We start from the raw sequence: 22,731 nt of genomic DNA, 5'->3' as shown, positions 1-22,731 counted from the left end.
CAGGCTTATCTCCCCCACTGTACTCTTCAAGAAAGAGGTGAAAACAATCCTTCTGGCCAAGATCTCCTGAACTTTATAGATACTGGATCTGAGACTCTGCATCGCTTTGTATCACTGATCACCTTGTTCTTTGGCACTATACTCCTACTTGATGGTGACACTACTACGCTACTCTCTTACTACCGACCAATATATGATACACTTTGGTTTATTGAATCACCCTCCCGATGCCCCCACCCAGTGCTTTCTCTATCCTAAGAAATTGGTATAAGCCATCCACACATCCAAGGTTTTACCTGAACCCTTCTGTAGTGGGATCAATGACTTGTGCCGTCTTATATTACTTGTTTACCTGATTGTATATTGATATGTTTCTGTACATTATGTTAGTGATTACTATACTGCTCCCATTATCTTGTTCATTCCTGCTGCCCTTACCCCTGTCTCTGTGAAGCGCTCTGATATCTGTAAGGATCTTGTTCGCGCTATATAAAACTTTGAATGAATGAATGAATGAATGAAGGACAGCCCACAGACTGTACTTAAACCAAACCATTTGCAAATACTAGTTGTAAGTCATATTTACAAGAAACGCTTCTCAATAGTGTTCCAAAAGACTGCAAAAACAGCCCAACAGACTGATGTACATCCAAGAAGCGAAAATACACACAATTCACTAGCTTTGGCTAGCAGAACACCAAAAATCGCTCTGCATAACTTCATTCATAAAATTGCACAGAACAAAGGATCCTTGTATGTATTATGTCCATATTTTAATTCCCTGGGGATACAAAATCACCAAGGAAGAAATATGTTTGTAAATCTAAACCTATTTAGATATTTCCCGCTTGGGGGGGGGGGGGGAGGGGGGTGGGGGGGGGGGGGCTAATTTACTTCACAACACACTATGGTACCTTCCAAAAAAGCAACACATTTTTCCATGTGAGCTTGAGAACAGGCATGCCAAAAAATATTGCGGAATACGCAAGTATTATAATCAAAGTGGTGCTTAAGGTACTTTTCGTACGTGCACCGTTCAACTAAACCAAATGGAGAAATATCTCCTCATTGCCTGCCTACACAAATTGCAATTCGCATATCCAAACCTATACAAATTCAAAGTTGGCCAACACAAATTCCAAAGTTCCAAAGCTACAGTCCCAAATTTGCTAGGATTAGGCATCTTATAGCTCACTAATCTAGCTTCAAACTTCAAGGGGTTATCTCTAACAATACACTCGCAAATCAAAAACCAAGAAACCAAACCCCTCGGCTTTGGTAATTGCAATAACCAAATCAAAACCAAGAAACCAAACAAAGTCGTGGGAGCGACCCACTTGTACTTCTTATTTTTACTAATCAAAAGGTTATCCAAATTCTAACTGTCAAGTTCTACATGACCTAACGGTCTTTTTTAGAATACTCACGCCAAAAAGGTTCTCAGTCAGGAGTGACATCATGTGGAGGATCAAAATCAGGAACATCAGAAATATACTGGGCTGCAGAATCAAAGAATCTCCAGAATCCCTGTGCACAGAGTACCTCCTTAGAAGAATCCTGTTCTGTCCTTCTCAGTAGATTTCAGTCCTCTGACCAGATCACTCCCACAGAAAGTCACTTCTCTGATGAAGCCCAACGTTGGGCGCCATTTGAAGAACTGTAATCTTCATTCTCAGGGAATACTTACTAATAAAAAAGAACTTGGCACAGAAGCTGAAAATATGAAAAGACATCTTTATTAAATTTAATAAGTGAGGTCACAGAACCTCAGTTCCAGGTCCAGTTCTTCGTCCCCAGGCAAGAGAGCAGCAGGCAGCAGGTCAGCACAGCAAGGCAGCAGCTTCTTCAAAGTAGTAGTTCAGCTGAGTGGTAGTGCTTTCATCAGCACAGCAGTCCTTGTTCATGGCAGAGTATCCACGGGTCCATAAGTGTACTGAGTTGGTGGTGACAGGGGTCCAGTACTTATACCCAGTTGTGCCTTTGAAGTAGGGGAGACTTTAAAGAGAGGTCTTTGGAGTGCACTGAGTCCCTGCCCTTCCGGCCCACAACAAGGGAGGATGTAGCCCTTTGTGTGGGTAAGGGACACAGCCTATTCAGGTATAAGTGTCAGCTCTTCCCATCCTTCCCAGGATGGCCCATCAAGATGTGGATGGTCCATTAGTCGTACCTAAGCTCCCTTTGTGTGTGGTGGTCTGGAGGGAATGTACAAAGCTCAACTGTCACCCACGCCAGGTGTGTATTCAGAGACAGGCTGAAAGCACTAAGGGCTCGATGTAGATAATCCCAGATTACCGATTCTTAAATACCGAATCATACCAATTCGGTATTTAGGAACAGGCAAATGGGATATAGGTAATTTTTCTTAAATAATTACCGAATCGTTAAGTTTCGGTAATCACCGAATCGGTGGCCCATAGGAATAAATGTCAATTACCAAATTGGTAAATACCGATTCGGTAAATGGGGGAAACATTGAAGGGTGGCAGGGTGTCACTTTGACACCCTGTTGCACCCCTCAAATGTGTGTGGGTGCACATGTTGCAAACATACATGCCCTAAGGGCATGTATGTCTGCAACATGGCACTGTTGGAAAAGCAAAAAAAATGCTTTTTTTAAGGTATTCATTATTTACCACCAACTTTTAGTTGGTGGTAAATAACGAATCCTGTGATGGGAAAAGCTCTCATTTGAGTGCTCCCCACATTTCAGATTCGGTAATTTACCGATTCGGTATTTTTAAGAATTGGTAATTTACCGAATCTGAAATGAAGCCACCTACATATGAAAAGCCTAATTCCGGTCGGTAACGGACCAGAATTACGCTTCCTACATCTGGCCCTAAATGGCTAAAGTAAGAAAATGACAACTTTCTAAAAGTGACATTTTCAGAAGTACAATTTACAATCTAACTTCACCATAAGTTAGGATTGTAAATTGTGATTCCAGAGACACCAAACTTGGGGGTCACATCTCTTCCCAATTGCTGATTACACTTATAAGATGTAATAAGTTAATCCCAATGTTATTCTATGGCAGAGATAGGCCATGCAGTAGTGAAAAATGAATTTAAGAGTTGTTCACTACTAGTACATGTAAAACTCAAAAGTACATGTCCTACTTTTTAAATACACTGCACTTTGTCATTGGGCTGTCCAGGGCCTACCCAATGGGTGACGTATATGCATTAAGAAGCATTAAAAATGCAATAGGTCTCGCCTTTCATTAAGTTAAAGCCATTTGCTATGCTATAAAATACCATTAGCAAAGCAAATGGCTTAAACTTAATCAAAGGCGAGACCTATTGCATTTTCAATGCTTGTTTTAATGGTGTTTGTTATGAACGCTCAAACAAGGGGGCAGTATTTATAACTGAACACTATCTAGGACAGTGACACTTGGCTTCCAATGGTCAGATGGCACTCTGGGGAAGACGCAGAGAGTTAGTGGTCCATACTGACCCGGATTGCTCAGATGGCAACAGACTTGGTGCGTGGTGAAAACTGGCTCTGGTCACACGCGGACCTACAGAAGAGGCAGGGGAGTGGTCAATTTTGCCTTTGGCAATCAATTTATTCACGTCCAGGAAGCTTCATTGAGAATCTAGGCTCATTGCGGTGTTGTCCTCGACCTGCACGAATTGATGGGGTAAGGGGACGCCCGATGTGCGTGTGAAATTACTTCAAAGGCCCACTTACACTTTCACTTTGAGGTATTGTGGGAAACACTTAACAGGGATTCGGAGGCGGTGCGTAGCAGGCAGATGATTAATCACGCTGGCACCTACTGATCAGGTAACCAAAGTGTACTAGAGCAACGTACTTCCAAGGTGAGAGCGCTATCACAGACACGCAGGAAGCAGTGAAAAGACAGATAACCGGGCGAAGAGACAGTTTAGCGGTCAGTAAGCACCTCCCTGTTTGGCTTGCCAGCCAGTCAGGCAAGAAAGCCAAACAGGGAGGCAAGCAGAAGCAAAGATATTGAGAAAGATGCGCAGGCAAAGAAAGCAAACAGGCATGAAAAACGAACGGGCACGCAGATATTCAGGGATGCAGACAGAAAGGAAGAGAGTCGAGCTAGCAAAACGGCCGGTTAGCCTGGATGATGACAAACAGGGAGCAGACAAGCTGGGGGATTTGGTAACTCGTCTTTCTAAGAATGTTGACGGGCTGACACATAATGTTTGGATACCACCTAGCTGCCCCGGCCGAATACATATTGTATAACGTTCCATACTACTGCACTGACCAGTTACATACGTCCTAGCCCAGTTACCTTACTGCCTAGAGCCCCTTAACACATTCAGAGTAAGCTCCATACTCCCACAGCTCCCTGAAGGGGATACTTACAACCCAAAGCCCTACGCAGCTCATCGGGTAGATAATATTCAGAATAGGGCCCCATGCTGCTTCCATATAACCCAGAGCCCTATAACTCTCTCTGAGCCGATGACATAGTGAACAGCTTCCAAAAATGGTCGGGAAGTCCTTATACCGCTCACCAGGCAGGTAACAATGGAACAGATCCCCACACTTCCTCCCCGGGATGGTACCAGACTGCGTGTATGCCCAAAACACCTCTCGCCTGTGCAGGTAACACTACCGAAAGCCCCATACAGCTCTCAGGGGCAGACCCGTTACATCCTGCAAAGAGGTGTCAATTTCTGTCTCATAGTTTTCATATTACTGGTTAAAATCACGAAACGGCTCTGCACCATCTGACAAGCAGTCCGTGGGCTTCTGTAAGCCAACCAAAAATGAGTATGCAGAGTCTTTCTGGAGCACCAGCAACTTATCTCACGGGGTGACAGGGGGCAGAGGGGTGACCCAGCAGCGGAAGCGTGTCAATGTGCAATTACCCACGAGCCACACTTTGAGCTCTCTACCTTAAATCCATCTTCGCCGACTTTACTACATAACTTCTTTTACTTTGAACCCATCTTCAATGTCTTTATTTTTAAGGTACCTTTACCCTCAACCTGTCTTCACTGACTATAATTTTAAGCCGACATTTGCACCAATGAGTGTTCAGGACGTTTATCAATGTGCTGCCTGTGATGCCATTACCACCGAGCTGTAAATACCACGGTGGCCATTGTGCCGCTTTTTACACACCTGGCTCACTACAGTGAATTTACCGATGAGCTGCCACAACGCCATTTCCCTCTCTTGCCACTTCTGCTGTGTCTGGGCTCACCTTTATCTACCCAGCTGGAGCATGGCCATGTTTATATCTCTGTACAATGGACCCAAAGGGTGCACTTTAAGACAGTGTTTCAGCCCGGCCCTAGGCGGTATTGCTGCTGTCAGCGGAGGGCCACATCCGCCTTCTAGAGAAATGCCTTCTCCTCCTAGCAGCGAATGAATAACGTAACGCCGCCTTGGGACTCAAATTGCTGCAAGGCGCTTCCTGCTTGGAAGAGTGGGTGCATGGAGCATCCGGACACGGTGACTTGGATTTATTGTCTGGGACCTGGCAGGAGGAGGAGAAGGGTTTAAGGAGTGAGTGATGCGGAACTGGGCCACTGGCTCCCACGCTGGAGGTGTAACTCGGAGCTGTAATACGGCTGTGCAGGGATTATTGGAGCACAAGGATGAAGGAGGGATGGAGAGGGGGTGAGGGAGAGCCGCTGCGGCAGCCAGAGAGGAGACTGACTGCAAGGAGCACAGGCGGCGCTGTCACTCTTACAGGGATCCGAATGTGAAGAAAAAAGTGCACACCGACTAATGAAGGAGTGTGTGTGCTGCCGCCGGTAAAAGATCCAATCCCGATGGAGACAAGGAGGGACTAAGAAGCCTCCTTTACAATCAGAAGCAAGCGTTTTGCATGGAAGATGGCGCTACCCAATTAAAAAGATGGACGGGGCTTCAACTCCGCCTCTGAGATCTTCGGAATCCGTATTGATTCCAAGAAGCCCTCGTATGATGAGAGCAGCGCATGAGCACTGCTTTCGCCAGCCGGGACCTAAAAAGGAAGGTTTGGACCTGGCAAGAGTGTTAACTTACCAGGTCGACATGGCAGTTTAAAATTGCACACACAGGATCTGCTGTGGCAGGCCTGAAAATGTTTAATGGGCTACTTAAGTGGGAGGCACAATCAGTGCTGCAGGCCCAGTAGTAGCATTTAATTTACCTGCCCTGCACACATGTAGTGCACTTTACTAGGGGCTTATTAGTAAATTATGTATTGCAATTGTGGATAAGCCAATGTTGCTATGTTTTAAGTAGAGCGCACATGCACTTTAGCACTGGCTAGCAATGGTAAAGAGCCCAGAGTCCTAAAACCAAAAACATTAATTCAGCAAAAAGGGAAGAAGTAAGGGAAAATGTTTGGGGGTGACCCTGCAGAAAGGAACATTTCCAGCAGCATTTGTTTGGAAACATCAGGCTAGCATGGCCATTGGCTTACGTTCCCAGTGTCAGTGCTGTTTCTGACTTCATGATGGGTAGATACAGTAAGTGAAAAGAGATGTTCATTAGCTTACATTTGTGCATTATTCTGCTTGCCAAATTTGCTAGTTTGCGTTGAACATATACGTTCTGGTAAAAAAAAGACTGGTCTTCTTCCAGTGTTGGATCTCAAATCATGAATATTCTCCTAAACAAAAATCCAGGTGGTTTCCTTATTTAATTGAGTCATGTGAGCAGATATTCCCCCCAACCTTTTATATTTTAATATACTTATTCATCTATTAATGTTTACCTATCGCTCTCCCACATCATAAATAACCCAGACTTTTCGGACTCAGTAGCAAATTTCCCACAAACACTGAAAAGAAGGTTAAAACTAAATATTTTTCTGCCTACATCTATTAATTCCTCAGCAATGGCACCACACCAAGATCCAATTTGTATAAACTATTTTAAATATAGAGTGTTCTGATATTGGACCTTTTGCTTCAAGGGAATGAGAAGTTGACAAATGCTTGTGTCATTAGAAGATAGAAAAGGATCCTGGGAATTGCTGGCCTACCTTTCTGAATGGTCAGTGGTCTGAATGCCATTCCATGATTACCACAGGGCACGTTTGCAGAGTGGTGAAGGGAGGGGGCGGGGCATGACGCATGATCGCATCTTTTTTGCTTTTTTAGAAGGGGGGCTGTGCGGCCCCCTTCTTTTTTCCTTTTTTGGGCCCTGGGGACCCCACCACCCAGGGCCTGACCCCTCTTTTATTTTTCACAAAAATGAACGGGATAACCAGCAATCCCTATTTTTGCTGGTTATCCTGCCACACCATGCAGAGCTTTTCATTTATTAGCCTATACACCGAACTGCCGTAAATTTACAGCTGGCTGATGAATAAAGATTTTGTGGATGCTACTTGCAGTGCTACTTTACTACATAAGAAATTGTTCTGCCTATTACTTGAATTTGTGAGAAATTCTGCATCTCATATCAGAATATTGGTTAATCATTCTTTGCTTTATCGAGCTAATGATTAGTAATTGAAGTTGAGAGAAGCTTCGCTATATACACCATTATTGAGGCTCATCTTATGCCCTTTTGAATTGGATTTTCGAAATATATACATCTCTATGGGTAATTAACTACCAGAACAGATAGGAGCCCTGACGAAGTTCCCTCTGGGAAAGAATCGGGAACGAAACGCGTTGGCTGTGTGCCAATTTTAAAGATCTATTGAATAAAAAGAAACAACTTTGGAACAATCATTAACGTTGTTTGTTCTGACTTCACAACAAGTGCACCTTCCATTCTTCTTCAGTGAACCTGGTATGTAGTGGTTGTATGCAAACTGAAAGGCCTAAGTTGACCACCTGCTAGGTCTTTCTCAATTATTCAATATAATAAACTTGCTAAAAAAGTTCCATTCAGTAGTAATAAACCCTTAGGCCCATATGTCATGAGTACTAGAGTGGAGAATTTAGCTCAACTAAAAAATACCATTACCCCATGGTGAGGTAGTTCCTGGGTACGGTTATACATATTATAAGTTTTCAACTTGGAAATTAATCAACAACATGCAGAGTCATTATTCAACAGAACCATATTTTGCATGTTTTGCCTTTCATCTAGGCATCAATAGCTTTCAGCAGCTTTGACCTGCTGAAATTTATCTGCAGAAAACTGCTATGGTGTGCTAATTATCACACAGGGATCTCAATGTAGATCTGAACTTGTAATCAAGACCTTATTTGATAGTGCTATATAAATGGATACTAAGGTAATTACCCATATAGACATTCTGGATATACCCATATGGACATTCTTACGGCGTGTCCATATCTCTACACACAGAGCATGGAAAAGTCAAAAACATTCCCCCAAATCATAGTTTATCTCTTAGGCACTTGTGAAGGGACACACTGAGTGTCTTTATTTCCTTGTCAACGAGGTGTCAGGCTACAGTTAGCTCCCAGCCAGGATGAAACTCTAACAGAGGGAGTGCTAATGGCCCTTTAAGTGAGGCTTTTATGTTGGGCGAGCTGGAACTAAAAGTAAGAGAGCTCCTTCACCGCCTGCATATTGTTACTCTGAACACAGAGCTCACAAATGTGCGGCAGTGTCGACAAACAGCACCAGGACACTGCACAGTCCTCTGAGGCTGGCACAGATCCCAGATCTAGCTGAATAATGGCGGCTGGAACCAGAATTTCGCCTGATTCGTATCTGTTTCAATTCTTATGTTTGTGTATGTTACCATGAGTGCATGCGCTAAAGCAAGCAAGATCTAATGACTTAGCCAATGCTAGTTCATTAATAGTATTTTCCCATAGGGTTCCTTCATTAGGCAGAAAGCCGAATTCACCAGAATTCCAAAATGTGTCTGCTTTACTTTCACTTTCATTCTTTGACTGTTTGCTTTTTCCTTCAATTTATAACCATGGTCCTTTGTTATTCACCCTCTGCCATATATTTCCAATATTATACAAGTGTGATATTGCTGTACTTTATACCAATTCATCCTCCTCATATCATACAGGGATCTATAAACTCAATCAGCTTCAGGGTAATAGTAGGTAACATTATGTAAGGGTTTCAATTAACTATGCACTTGCTTTAATGGCACTGCACTCTGTTATTTATGTTTAATCAGTATACTAATGAGATGGAAGCTGCTATGAAACCTGTGCACCATGATGTAATAATGAGAACGGAAAGGCACAGTAATGAATATGTACCTCTTTTTACAGCCAGAAATGTGCCCAGCAAATTCCTTCCATTGCTTTCCTACTCGTCTGTTGTGGAGACCAGGTTTGCCCAGTTAGTGCAGTAATAACAACACATATGGGCTGTGCACCATTGTTCTTTCTGATATGTATTTCACCTATGGAAGGGATGAAATAAAATTCATTTTATATATGTCAGATTTCCATACTGAGTTTCATGGTTGCTAAATTTTCTATATTGAAAACAGGGAACCACATAAGGCAAGACAGCATGGAGCCTATCGATTTTAGGGATGACGCGTCTAACTGCAGATGTGGAGACAGGTTGAAGACCCTAGAGCAAAGAGCTACTAAACAGCATCACCGATGTTTGGCCCATTCGTTGGTGGGAACGCCTAACTACATTGCTCCTGAAGTACTACTTCGAAAAGGTATGTTCATTAAGTTTTTTATGATCACTGATAAGATATATAAGCTTCAGATGTTGGGTGATGATCATTATATCACATTCTGATACTGGCCTAGCTGCAAATGATGTATCTTTTTTGAGCCCTTCAGATCAGTATTTTCCAGAGGGAAATATCAAACACAGTTATCCCCATTCCTATAATTATACCCATTCCTATAAAACAGACTCCTTTCTGTTGGCCCTAGAAAGAAATATTTTTGTTTTCAGAGAGACAAGGTCCTTTCTTATTTGGAAACAAAATCAGTTGCTTTGAGGAAGAAGTCTGGGACTGTGCTAGGTTTGCCTCTTCCCTTCAAGGACCCGACAAAGGCCACATACATTAATTATGATAAACGCACTTAAGAGGACCCAAAGAAGAAATTAAGCAGGGAAAATAAACAAAAAATTAACTTTTTACAGCATCCAACTAACCCTCCTTGAGAAGAAGTAGACAATAACAACTTAGATATTTACAAGCAGCAAATAAAGGGATGGAAAATGGTATGGTGTCGTCTTGGAAAGTTAGAAATGAGTTAGAGAGGTAGAAACGACTATGGTCTTGGTGGTTTGTAATTTCATTCCGAGTCAGTGGTCATAGGAGTTGTAGTATTTATTGATTCAGTAATGATTGTTGACTTCAATTTGAAATAGTAAAGGATACAGCATAATAAGAGCCCCCTTGGGGCTATTTACAAAGGTAAGTTACAATTGTGAGCAATTTACACATGTAACTTTACTCTTACACTTTACTACGTTTGGTTATCCACCAAATCCGACTGTAAAGTTAGTCAAAAGTGTAGATTTATAAGTCTCCACCCTCTGTAAATGGGGGTGGAGCCACATTTTCAAGTGTATATTACTACTGCCAAAAAGAACAGTAGTTAATCAGCACCACATACGGCCAACCGTATTGCAGCACTCCACCATACAAAATAATAAAGGTAGTGACATAAAATAAAATCCTGTAGAAAATACAGTTAAGTTATTTCAAATATTTAAAAATGTAATAAAATATTATTGAATGTGAAAAGCAGCTAAGAAATGCATATTTATTTATTAAATACTTTAATACGTTTTTAGACTTTTAAAATGAATGAACATTACCCTTTATTAAAATATAGTCTCCTTTTAATTAATCCTATATATACCTTAATAATTGTTACTGCATAATAACAATTTTTTTACTTTAAGTGTTCTTTTTATTTCAACTTCAGAAAAATTAGTTTTTATCTAATTTAATACATTTACATCATCAAAGATTTAATTAAAAATTACATTTCCACTATGTAGGCAGTGGTAGTTTGTCATGTGAAAGGATTCTCAGTCTTACGCTTACAAAGTCACAGAACCTTTCTTTCTAGTTTTTGGCTAAAGAAGATGTGTTTGTAGCAAGAATGAGTTTGGGTATTAGAAGGCTGCCCCAGCACAATCATTGCCTTTAAAAAACCATTGAGAGAATCTAATAAAGGTTTTATGAGGCAGAAGGAAAGGAACCGGGCACATGCTTGGAATGGTCACAGTCATGAAGAAGAAAAAGAAACCAACATTGCAGGCTACATTGAGACGTTCTTATGTCTTGGTATTCATTCCATAATATTAGCAAATAGTAAAACCAAAATTAACTAGTTATATTATCATCTGCCCTATGTCACTTCCTTGTGTTCCTTAGTGTTACACATTTTCTATATTATTACTCAATTTGGCAGCAGAAATACTTATTAGACAAGTCAGGTACTAAGGACCAATGCTGGAAGTTAAAAAAGATTGCCATATAAATGAAAAGTCACATTTGTATTTATTCTCATGCCAGATGTAAACAGTGTTTGTATTTTCAACCTTGTGCCTTTTTAGGGTACACTCAACTTTGCGACTGGTGGAGTGTCGGTGTGATTCTTTTTGAGATGTTGGTTGGACATCCTCCATTTCTGGCTAACACTCCTACGGAAACCCAACTTAAGGTAGGCTTGTATGTTCATTAAAATATTTGTCATTTCTTTGGGTAAACAAAATTCTTGCTTCTTTCAAAGTTCATACCATGGCAGCACCTTTGACATTGCCAAACTATGTATTACCACAATTGTCATTTGCATCTGCAACATAAATTAGTGATCTGTAACTTACAATACCTCCAGTTTTCTACTTTCCTCTTGTATTGGAAACATAGGCTCTTGCAACATTCTCAAATTCATCAATATCTCTGTTTCTTGCACCGCGTTCCTCATCTCTCAATGAGCCCAAAAACAGAGTTATCAATTCCCCTCTATTTACCTACCTTCACTTTCTCATTGTTTAAAATGTCTTTCTTCAATCTTCCCCTTGAAAGCAGAGTGCCATTTATTCCTCGCTTTCTTCCCTCTTCCTTGCACCTTGGAATAGACATTATCAAGCTTCAAACGTTTTGAGTTGGCTTTATTTTTTTTGTTTCACCCTAGTACATGGTGCAACTGTATATTTCAGTACGTTTAGGGAAAATAACCAAGATGTGAAAAGTATCTTGGAAGAAGCAGACGCAAACCCTTACATAGATGTACAACTTATTAGAGCTGCGATAGGACTAAACCTTGGCTTGGGCCACCTAGATCAACCTGTTGTGTTTATCAATACTGATTAGGCATACACTACACAAAACCATTAATAATCGTGCATTGTGTTTCATTGTAATTCAGTTTGATTTATTGTTTGCTTTTTGTCTTAATAAGCTTTTACCCAGCGATGAAAAACAAATTGAGACCTTTGTAATTCCCATCAAACATTTATTATTGCCTCCTATTAAGTCCTAGAATGGAAAACCTCCCTCACATGTTAAGAAAATATTTATATTGATTTGCTTTACTATCCTACCTTTGTTCTACATAGCCATCATTGTTGTGTAGCCTTTATAATGGCTGGCACTGCAGAAAGTTGCTCTGTCACTTTGTTCCTTCTAATTTCCTCTTTCTCTGTTGCAAATAGTTGGGGTAATAGAGATGGGATTATTGTAATAATTCCCCCTACTATATAAACTTTCTGTTTCAGAAGAGCCTTTTGTTTATTAAGTCTGCTTATGTTGATTAGTTCTTCAGTTTAATATATATATTTATTCTATGAGTTATCAATAATTAACAAGGTTTTTTAGATACGAAAAAGGCTCATTCCTTAGCATGCATGCGTCTATTCTTTCTCTGTCTCCTCATTAGAGGTCAAAATGTGAACCATCCATTTGTGATACATGTAAAAAATGTATATTGATTCCAATCATACTAAAATGAAACACTGTTTTGTGTTCTGTTTCTCTCTTAATTTGAAATTATAATTGGTTATTCAGAGATATCAGATGTGTAGTTCTGAGTTCACGGCACATTGAATATTTATTTTGCTAATAACTTTGGCCATTTACCAAATCTGCAAGAAATTTGACAATGGCTTGCCTTTGTATAGAGGATATTGGTGTGATCCAAAGTTGTGCTTATCATTTTAAGACCAGTACACATTTTGCTCTCTAATACAGCAAAACACGCTGAATGGATTTACATCAAACTATACATGAGGACAGAACTTTTTTGGTTTTGTGTAAAACTGTTCCATAGCTTGTGAGATGTTTGAATTACAAAAACAGTGTTGTATGAGCTTTTAAGAGTTAATGCTTTTTAAACAATTTTGCATTAGGATTTAAGTAAATTCAGCATGTAATTTATTCAAAAGTACAGTCATAAATGCTAGAAGGTTGTCAACACAAAAGCAATTGTTTAAAAACAGGAGACCAGAACTCAAGAGATCCAAATAGGTGATACTGTTTTTGCTGGGAGCACTTGCTTCCCGTTGGTCCTCCAATAGACCTCCATCTCCAACTGAGAGGTGATGGGAGTTTTTATTAATGCTCAATCAAAATTCAGTTAACAGTGCAACCCATTTGGCTACACAATAAGGACTAGGAATCAGTAGCCAAGTTCAAAAGGTTTATTATAAATTAATAATCGGATTCAAATACACCACTTGTAATACCATACTGTAAAGATACAGAATGACAACAGGGATTTCCGCTGAAAGAAATTAAGGGGAATTAGTATCAAACAAGTAATTCTGTAATGGCTTACAAAACAACAGCCTCAGAATCGGACGCTTAGAGAATAATCTAAGGTTTTCTCTCCTATAAATTAGTAATCTAGAATCTCAAAGTCTAGAGGGTGGCTTGGGAAACAATGGTTCTAGCAAATCAGCAAAACTCCATAAAGGAAAGGTCAAAAGAAATCGAATAGGAAAGCGTTAGCATCTGATAAGCTCGGTCAAGGGTCTTCTATGGGTCAAGAACAAGTGTCCTCCTAAGCCACACTTAAAGAAAAATCTGAAAAAAGCTTTTGGCATAAGACCCCCATCAAAGTCCATTAAGCTAGCAATGACTCAAGGAAAGAGGGAACAAAGGAAAGGTGTCTGTAAGAATCTGCAAGAGTTGGTGAAAAGTCAGGAAAACATCTGCAAGGAATCTGAAAAGAGAGATGGTATATTATAACGTGCAAAGTCCATTGAGCAACACTACCTTGATCACACCATTAGGGGGCCACTGAAATCCATGAATCATCACGTTGGAGACTGCAATATTGCTGGCTTGTCCCACACTGGACATTGGAACGACATCTTTCCCTCAAACACACGTAGATTGTATCATCTGGACAGTAGTTCATTCAGTCAGAGCTCTGTTTCTCTGTGTAGCTTTGCCAAGGTGCATTTTCTGGCTCCTATTTCCCCTATCTCTAGTACAGTAATGTATCTATTCTAACCTAACAAAGCAAGAAATGTCGAGTCAGCAGAAAAAAAAGGAAATCAGATTTATGCAGCATGGTGAAATACAGGCCTTTTTTGGACAAGTTGAACATCACCTCCAATGGTAAAAACAGTTTGTATTGCCATTTCTTAAAAGATATAACAACAAGGTAATGGCCTCCAAGTAACAGTGAAAAGAGTGAGAAACGGTACAGGGAGGCAGGGTCTGGAGAAGACGGCACAGTAGCATGGTTAGTACATTTTAGAGGACATTATGACTTCAGCACACTAGCACAGCACATTAATGACAAGATTACAGAAATGGAATCATAGCATGTGTATAAATTACTCAACTGTAATTCATCTGGTGGTGGCTAAAAAGGATAGGAGGTACAGGTCACAGGGCGCACACACTGCTAAAGATTTCAGACCGCCGGTCTGAGATACATAGCACACTGCCTGAGCTGGTGGGGGGAGGGGCAGTGTCTCTTTGTCTTAAGTAAGCTAGGAGTGACTCCCAAATATCCTTTGGTGTGATTATGGCGGCATTAGGTCCCAGTATGTAGATAGTTGCTCCTGACAGTAGACCGCATCCCGCAGCCAAGTGTTTGCCTTAGGTGAAGGCCGTCAGCCCCTGTGCATAGCATCCTGCTGTTTGGTCAATAGTAGGAGCATGGGTTTGAACTAGCAGAGTCCAGCGGGAAAAGCTTTGACATAGCCCAGAAAGTCTACTAGCGGGTTCCGTGGAAACTGTCAACTCATTATCTGGTAGAGTGGAGTGCACCTCGGACCAGTATCCTACCACCCGCTGACATTCCCATGCATGTGCTCATTTAAACACATGAATTTATAAATTTCTAATGCATTAGGCTTCATACTAAACGTAATATACAATGTTGTCCTAATATTCAATTGTAAGCATAACTGAAAACTACGTTTAAATCAAATATATGCAATATTAATCTACACATTATGTAAGTTTATTGTCATTTCTAGTAGGATTCCATTCTACATATATGAGAAAGTGTTTACTCGCAATGTCAATTTTTTAAATTTTATTCACTTGAAGTAGCACACACATTTAGAAAGTCACATTTCATCTCTATGGTGAGGACATTTTCTACTAATTGAAGATTATTCTTTATTTGTCACACCTAATTAAGCCAAAACATTTATGTGAGTAAGTTCTCTAATCCTACAGTGAAGGCACTCTTTAGTATATGTTAAGTGCAACATTTAAATCATACATGAATCATATGCTAAGTGCACTTTCATACCGTGGGTTTCTTAAGTGTCTGTGACATTTGTGACGTATAAAGTGTAGACTCTCTTTGCGCTGCATCACAGGTCTAATAAAACAATAAAATAAAAGCAGCCCACAGATGAAACTCTGTGAACATAACCCATTCTGGTTGTGTGGGCACAAAGAGCTGATCACCAAAAGCTACTTTACACTCTTCCCTTCAAAAGAGTATTTCTTATCTAAAGTGAACACAAAATAGAATGCTCAATGAGTGTAGTCATCAAAGGTTGCATAACAAGGGAATGCAGCTACAAGCAAAAGAAGAAATGCCGGGGTAGAATAGTGAAGAAAGATAGTAGGGGAGTTCAGGCGAAAGGCAAAGGTACCGCTGCAGCGACTATGTACAAGCACATTGCTGCTGTTATCTGCAGGTTAGTCAAGGTGGAATTTATAATTGGGCCACATATGTTGCATTATTAATTGATACACCCATAGGGAATTTATGATACACAAGAAGGCTAAAAAATATTGTCAGAGGACTATGTCCACTTAGTATTAGTTATGTTATGTTAATATGTTATGTTAATAGGAATTTATCAAGCGCACGGTCACCAGAGGTTTCATGGCGCTAAACAATGAATGCTACTGCAAGAGGCCAGGTCAGCAGGGTTGCCCGAAGAGCCAGGTTTTCAAGGCCCTTCTAAAGCCTAGTAAATTATCACAGTTCCTAATTGAGAGTGGAAATGAGTTCCAGAGTCTGGGTGCCAGGTAGGAGAACCTGCATCCACCCTGCCTTTTAAGTTTAATGGTAGGAATAGTGAGGAGATGAAGGTGAGCAGATCGAAGGTTGCGCATAGGGACATGTTTGGTGATCAGGCTATTAAGAAATTTAGGGCTATTACAATGCAATGTTTTAAAGACTATACAGCCTGTCTTAAAGGCGGTACGTTGCGCTATGGGCAGCCAATGTAGTTTTGACAGTAGGGGCCTGGCCGATTGCCATCTCGGCTGTTTGTGAATCAGTCTCTCCGCCTGATTCTGGATCATTTGGAGGCGGTTAAGCAGGCCCTGAGGGAGGCCAGTGTAAAGAGAATTAGACAAATCTAGGCGTGAGAGCACCAGAGCTATTACCACCTGGACAAGAGCTGAGTGGGACAGCAGATGCACGATTTTGCTGATTTTACGCAACTGAAAAAGACTGGTGGTGACCACGTTTCCCATGTGTCAGTTAAATGAAACTTTGGAGTCAATAATCACCCCGAGACTTTTCACTGAAGGAGAAGGAGTGGGAGGTGGGCCTAATTCGCATGGCCAGAAATGGGAACCGCAGCAGGTGGAGCTCTTCCAAGGCAACACCAATTCCGTCTTGGGTTGAGTTTCAGCTGATTAAGATCCATCCAGCGCTGAATATGGAACATTGTAGATTGGAATTCGGCGGCTGCATTGGGAGAATCGAGAGAAAAACCAAGCTGGAGGTCGTCCGCATAATTGAAGACAGTAGTTCTCATGGCTTTAAGTGAGTGAATCAGAGGCCTAATGTAGAGATTGAACAACAGTGGGGAAAGGGACGAACCCTGTGGGACCCCACAGGAAGTGGACAGATTAGAGGCAGTGTAGTTCCCAAGGCGAACTGCTTGGGCTCTGCCAGTGAGGAAGGACTTTATCCACTTGAAGGCTGCGCCCCGAATGCCTGCCTGTTCAACACGGTACAGCAAGATGTTGTGGTTGACCGTGTCGAACGCGGCAGACAGGTCTAGAAGCACAAGTGCCTGCGGGGTCCCACTGTCAGCATTAGCCCACAAGGTGTCCATTACTGCCAGAATGACTGACTCAGTAGAGTGAGCTGGCTGGAATCGGGCTTGATTAGGCTCGAGGTAATCAGATTTTTCAATGAAATTGGAAAGGCACCTAGCCACATGGGCCTCCAAGATTTTTGCCAGAAAGGGAAGGAGGGAAATAGGCCGGTAATTGGAGGAATTCGAGGGGGCTGCTCCTGGTTTCTTTAGGAGAGGGACTAACGTAGCATTTTTTAAGGCTCTAGGTACTTCTCCCTTGCTAAGAGATTCGTTAAGGAAAGGAAGAATACTGTGAGGTAGGGTCGAAAAAAAATCCCTCAGGACAGAGGGAGGGCAGCAGTCCTTGGGAGAGCCCGACTTAACTCGGGACATTAACTCAGATAAGATGTTAGGACATATAGCTATGAATTGATTCATAGTGGATGAGTTAATAGGATTGTCATCTTCAGACTTCACATGGGCAGTGGTGGGAATGCTGGCCCTAATGATTTCGATTTTTTCCACAAAGAAATTGTTCAATGAATTGCGCAGCTTTTGGGTGGGGGCTTGACAAGGAGAGATTCTGTCATCGCTGCTAAGGAACTAGGGAAGGGGATGATTGCCAGGTGAGAAAGGATGCTGTAACATGTGGCCTGTGCCTGTTGCCATGGCCAGTGCTGTGCCCAGCTAATATTAAGGCAGAAGCCCTGGGTGCGGAGCTTGGTTGAAGGCCATGCCCTCTACCCAGTGCTAAACGGGCACAGCTAAGTTTGTGCCCAGTAAGTGTTGGGTGTTTTCAGGGGAGGGTATAGTCAAACACAACATCCTGAGCCTAGCATCTACTCAGGGTAGTGAGGCTACAGTCCAGGTTTTGGGCACTGAGTGTGGGAATGGCTGAAGGCCACATCCTGTAGCCAGTACTTGCTGTGCACATTGCAATGGCATGTCCAGGAGTTTGTGGATATGAGGAGGTACTGTGTAGTGGTATTGGATGCAGGGTGTGGCCCTTTGGCTTGTCTTTGCCTAAAGTCAGTTAGGAATGAACAAACAATCTTGCCTGTATGTTCTTGAAGGGCTTGCTCTGGCAGTTGAAGGTTGAGTCCTTTAGGTTCTGGGTTTGAAGGCCAGACAACAAGGACCTGGTGCAAGTTGTAGTCAATGGAGACAAGGCTGCCGTTCATGCTTTTGAGGCATTGATACCGAGTGCCATCAGTGGCTGAAGACAACGCTTTGCAGCCTAAAGCCATACTCATTGGGATCTCTGGGCTAGGGTACCTGCTGCAGGCTATAATAGAAGTTTTAAACCATATTCAGTGGGCTCCTGGACCAAGGGGTTTGTGTGTTTGACAATGCTGAAGACCATGCACTGTGTTGAGAGCTTGCTGTGTACAACATACAGTTGCGTCTTGTGGGCTCTGAAGACAGAGGCACTGGGCTATGCCCTTGAACTCAGCAACTCCTACCCAAAAGCCTACTGGGTTTCTTGAACTAATTCTGGGCTTGGTACTTTGATCCATGGGTTTCTTTCAATTTTGAAAAGTATATGGTTACATGATTGGTAGCTTAAACTGTAACTGTTTGCAACAAAAACAGTTTTTGGGCAATACCCTAAAAACTTGAAACTTCCTTCCAACTAAGGAATGCCTGGTGACCTTCTTCTTGTTATTCAAGACACGCTTAAAGAATCACCTATTGAATAGCTGCTGATCTAACAATCACCATCTGATATAGATAAGTTTGCTTTGCTTTACTGGTGAAACCATAGAAGTTATATTGCAATCTGTTTTGTAGTTATAAACAACATAACTACTTGTTTATGTAACCTGCCGATTTGTATACAAAACCACTCAATAATCCATGCCTGATGGTCAACCCTGGATTATACAAAAACTAAATAAAAAAGAACAATGCCTCACCAAGGGTGTGTTTTATCAGGTACATTGTATACTAATAATCATGTGCCGGATTCAGAAAGATCTTGCTGTAAATGACTCTTGCTGTGATGATTGTCTTCAGTGGGAAGAAGCACCTGCTACAAGGGGACTAATGCATACAGGACTACAAATAGTAATGATATGAGAACAGAAATAGCCACAAAATCTTGTAACTTTTTCCTTTCAATACAAATGGTGGCTGTGGTCCCAAAAACCAAAACCTGCATTTTCTATATACAATTTAAATAAACCGTCACAATGGTTTAGAGCATTAACCTTTGTCTGCACTTTCTTTCATATCTTTTAGGTAATCAACTGGGAAAACTCACTTCACATTCCATCTCAGATCAATCTAAGTCCTGAAGCGATTGATCTGATTACAAAGCTCTGCTGTGCGGCTGAAGAAAGACTTGGACGAAACGGAGCCGATGACATAAAAGCCCATCCTTTCTTCAGTTCAATCAATTTCTGCAGTGACATCCGCCGACAGCCCGCACCATACGTTCCAAAGATCAGCCACCCAACAGACACTTCAAATTTTGACCCAGTGGGAGAAGAAAGTCCTTGGGGCGACAGCGAGGATAGCACCAGAACATGGGACACATTAGCCTCCTCTACTAATAAACACCCAGAACATGCATTTTACGAGTTCACTTTCCGGAGGTTTTTTGATGACAATGGATATCCGTTTCGCTACCCCAAGCCATCTGCCTTTGAAGCTACTCAAAATGATACTGCAGCAACTGAGCCTAAAGACTCGGAGGGCCAGACCGAAGGATGTCAGCCTGTGTATGTGTAGATTTTAAATTATGTACTACATACTAATGGCTTATGCAGGAAACAAGGGGCCTTATTTGGTTGATAATCAAAATCAATATTGCTTTCACTTAAGTTGCCTTAATTGTACATCTAGTGTTTTGTACACTTGAGATATTGGTGCCTGCTAAAATGTTAACTATCAAGTGGTCATGTTTACATGCGCTTGCTCCAACACTGCCATTACACATTCTCAATATGTTCCTACAAAATGCAATATTTGCCTCTTTTTTCTCTGCATGTGGGTAAATTATGAAGCTCAGGTCATTTAACCAGAGTAAAATGGACACGTTCGACTTTGGAAAAATATCCAAAGTGTTTGCGAAAATGTCAGATTTCCAGCTAAAAAGTCCAATTTTCTTTCTCTGAAATGCAGCTCCTTTGATCATGTCCCTATATCCTGAAATTTGGCTAATACTAAAAAAATCTTGATTGTTCTAATGATTATCTGAATTAATTTGTTTTACAGGCAATAAACAGTTTTGTCCTGTTTAATTCTGTACTGGTGATGCAAATTCGAGCCCAGATCCAGTAAGCAGAAAATGTCTTTGATCATTCAGATGTGAGTAAGAAAGACCTATGTCTGAGCTGTATAATTGATATTTACGAAGCAGTAGATTAGATATCAAAAAGCTATTTTAATAAGAAAAAAATGGATGTAAACCAAGAGCTGTTGGAGCTATTATGCGTACTGACCACATAAACTTAATACTCACTAAGTTGCTCTTGCAGAGTAAAGACATTTGAACAGTTGGGAAATGACTGTCGTGTCCTCTGATGTTAGTAGTTTTTTCAGGACCTTCACCAAACAAAAATATTTTTATATAAATTAGCAATCAGCAGTAAGAGCACTTATATTTTGTTCGCTAACAGATTATATAAATGGAAGTTGACAAATCATGTGGCGCCCCTTTCTTTCTGCCATATTTGTTTTGAGCCTTAGCACTTATTTCACAATAGGTAATGTTCAGTAGGAAAGAGCTGGCCTGGAGGGCTGGAGGTGAAACATCTAGAGGTATCCGAGAGCATTTGGACAAGACATACAACCGAAGAATGTCTGATGAAAATTCTCTGTGCAATATTGTAAAAAACAGAATCGCATCACTTGCTAATTCTGAGATTGAATGATGTAATTTTTCTCAAACCGCAATAACATGATTATTTTGTTTTGAAAAGTTTATATTTTGACATTTCATAATTGTTACGAACCTTTGAAGCTGCTCTAGTTCCTTCTTCGGACCCGAATGTAACGGAAGGTGTGCGATAGTGGAGTGATGGGTGAGATTTAAGTGTCTGGTGTGTGAAGAATGCTGCATGACTTTAAGAAGTATTTTTCTATTTTAAATGGCTGTTGGAAAGTCACTCACAGGCGGGCCTTGTGGGAACGCAGACCTTCTATACAGTTTGTTGTTAATGTATCTTTTTAACTGATTCTTTTATGGCTGTTACATTTTAATGCCAAAAATTCCCCAGTTTAGATGTCAGCGATCTTTGTTTTTTGTTGAATGGATCATGCAATGGAAACAGATTACTTATGTGCAGGAAACTAATTTGTGGACAATGCTAAATGAAATGGATAGTAAAGTGCACCTTTGTCTACCTACAAAACTCTTTAAGTGTGGCAGTATTTGTTTGTATGCAATAAAAATTAAAAATTAATAACCACACTCCATTATACAGTATTAACTATGGTAAATTTCTAACAACATTTTCCTGCCCCTTTTCTCACTATGTAGTCCCATGCACACATTCCTTCTCTGCCATAATATGTAAGCTAATTTCATAGGGAAGGATGCAATATTAGCTTTTGTTAAAGGTAAGCAAAGTGTGTTTAGTCTTACTTATGTACATACACTATTTACGTGCATCACTTACATATATACTTTCACAAAGAGTTTTGGGTTTCTTAGTATTCTTTTCTTCTCTTCAAATCACTTGTAGAGTTTACTGATTGATAACCTTGCTGCTACTTGTGTTCCCAGATTCCTAAAACCCTCCTCATACTTTTGGTCATTTACACGTAATGAATATGCCATGTTTGTTTTGATCACCTAAATTCTGCAATTGCAAAACATCACATGAACAGTTTCCTCCCAGCAAATGCTGGTTCCAAAAGACCATGCTTTCAAACCATGAAGTCTTGACTCATTTTGCAGTAGTAAAAATATCTTTAGATTATAATTATAACTTAAAACTCATTCCCATCAACACATTTCTAAAATGCATGAGTTTGAGACAAAGACAAACTTGTGCTCTGAACGCAGGTGGGCTTCTGCCATAAGCACTCACAGATCACCAACTGAATCAAACGTGAGACCCTCACTCTGCATATTGGATGCTGAGACCCTGGATTGGTGTTTGCTTGCTCCATTATTGCACCAGTAAATACATGATCAAAATTGGTGTTTTAACCATTTCTACATAACAGTAAATGTTGATAAACATGGATGACGTACAAAGATTCCATTCTATATGTTTGCCTTATATTTTTTCATATCTCCTATAGGACTGAATCTATTTGCTTAATTCCATCCTTAATATCCGCATATGTGAAAATATCAAAGTGTCTGGTGAATAATTTTAGCAAATAGATCCCTTTCTCCCCGTGACTCTTATCAGTTACATGCTTTGATGGATTCATTGTTGATGTCAA

General features: G+C 40.8%; 1 protein-coding gene across 1 annotated transcript in view; it reads left to right on the top strand.

Moving 5' to 3' along the window:
* The window catches only part of LATS2 (large tumor suppressor kinase 2), a 134,278-nt gene extending 112,592 nt beyond the window's left edge, over window positions 1-21,686 (top strand). The window contains exons 6-8 of the mRNA XM_078657084.1: window positions 9,374-9,556; window positions 11,425-11,531; window positions 19,570-21,686. Of these exons, the coding sequence (XP_078513210.1) occupies window positions 9,374-9,556; window positions 11,425-11,531; window positions 19,570-20,061 (782 nt within the window). The 3' untranslated portion in view covers window positions 20,062-21,686. The remainder of the gene's footprint in view (window positions 1-9,373; window positions 9,557-11,424; window positions 11,532-19,569) is intronic.
* The last annotated feature ends 1,045 nt before the right edge of the window (window positions 21,687-22,731 follow it).

This window comes from Lissotriton helveticus, chromosome 8 (assembly GCF_964261635.1).
Source record: "Lissotriton helveticus chromosome 8, aLisHel1.1, whole genome shotgun sequence".
Lineage (NCBI taxonomy): Eukaryota > Metazoa > Chordata > Amphibia > Caudata > Salamandridae > Lissotriton > Lissotriton helveticus.
The sequence above is the reverse complement of the archived record's forward strand: the minus strand, read 5'-3'. Positions and strand labels throughout refer to the sequence as shown.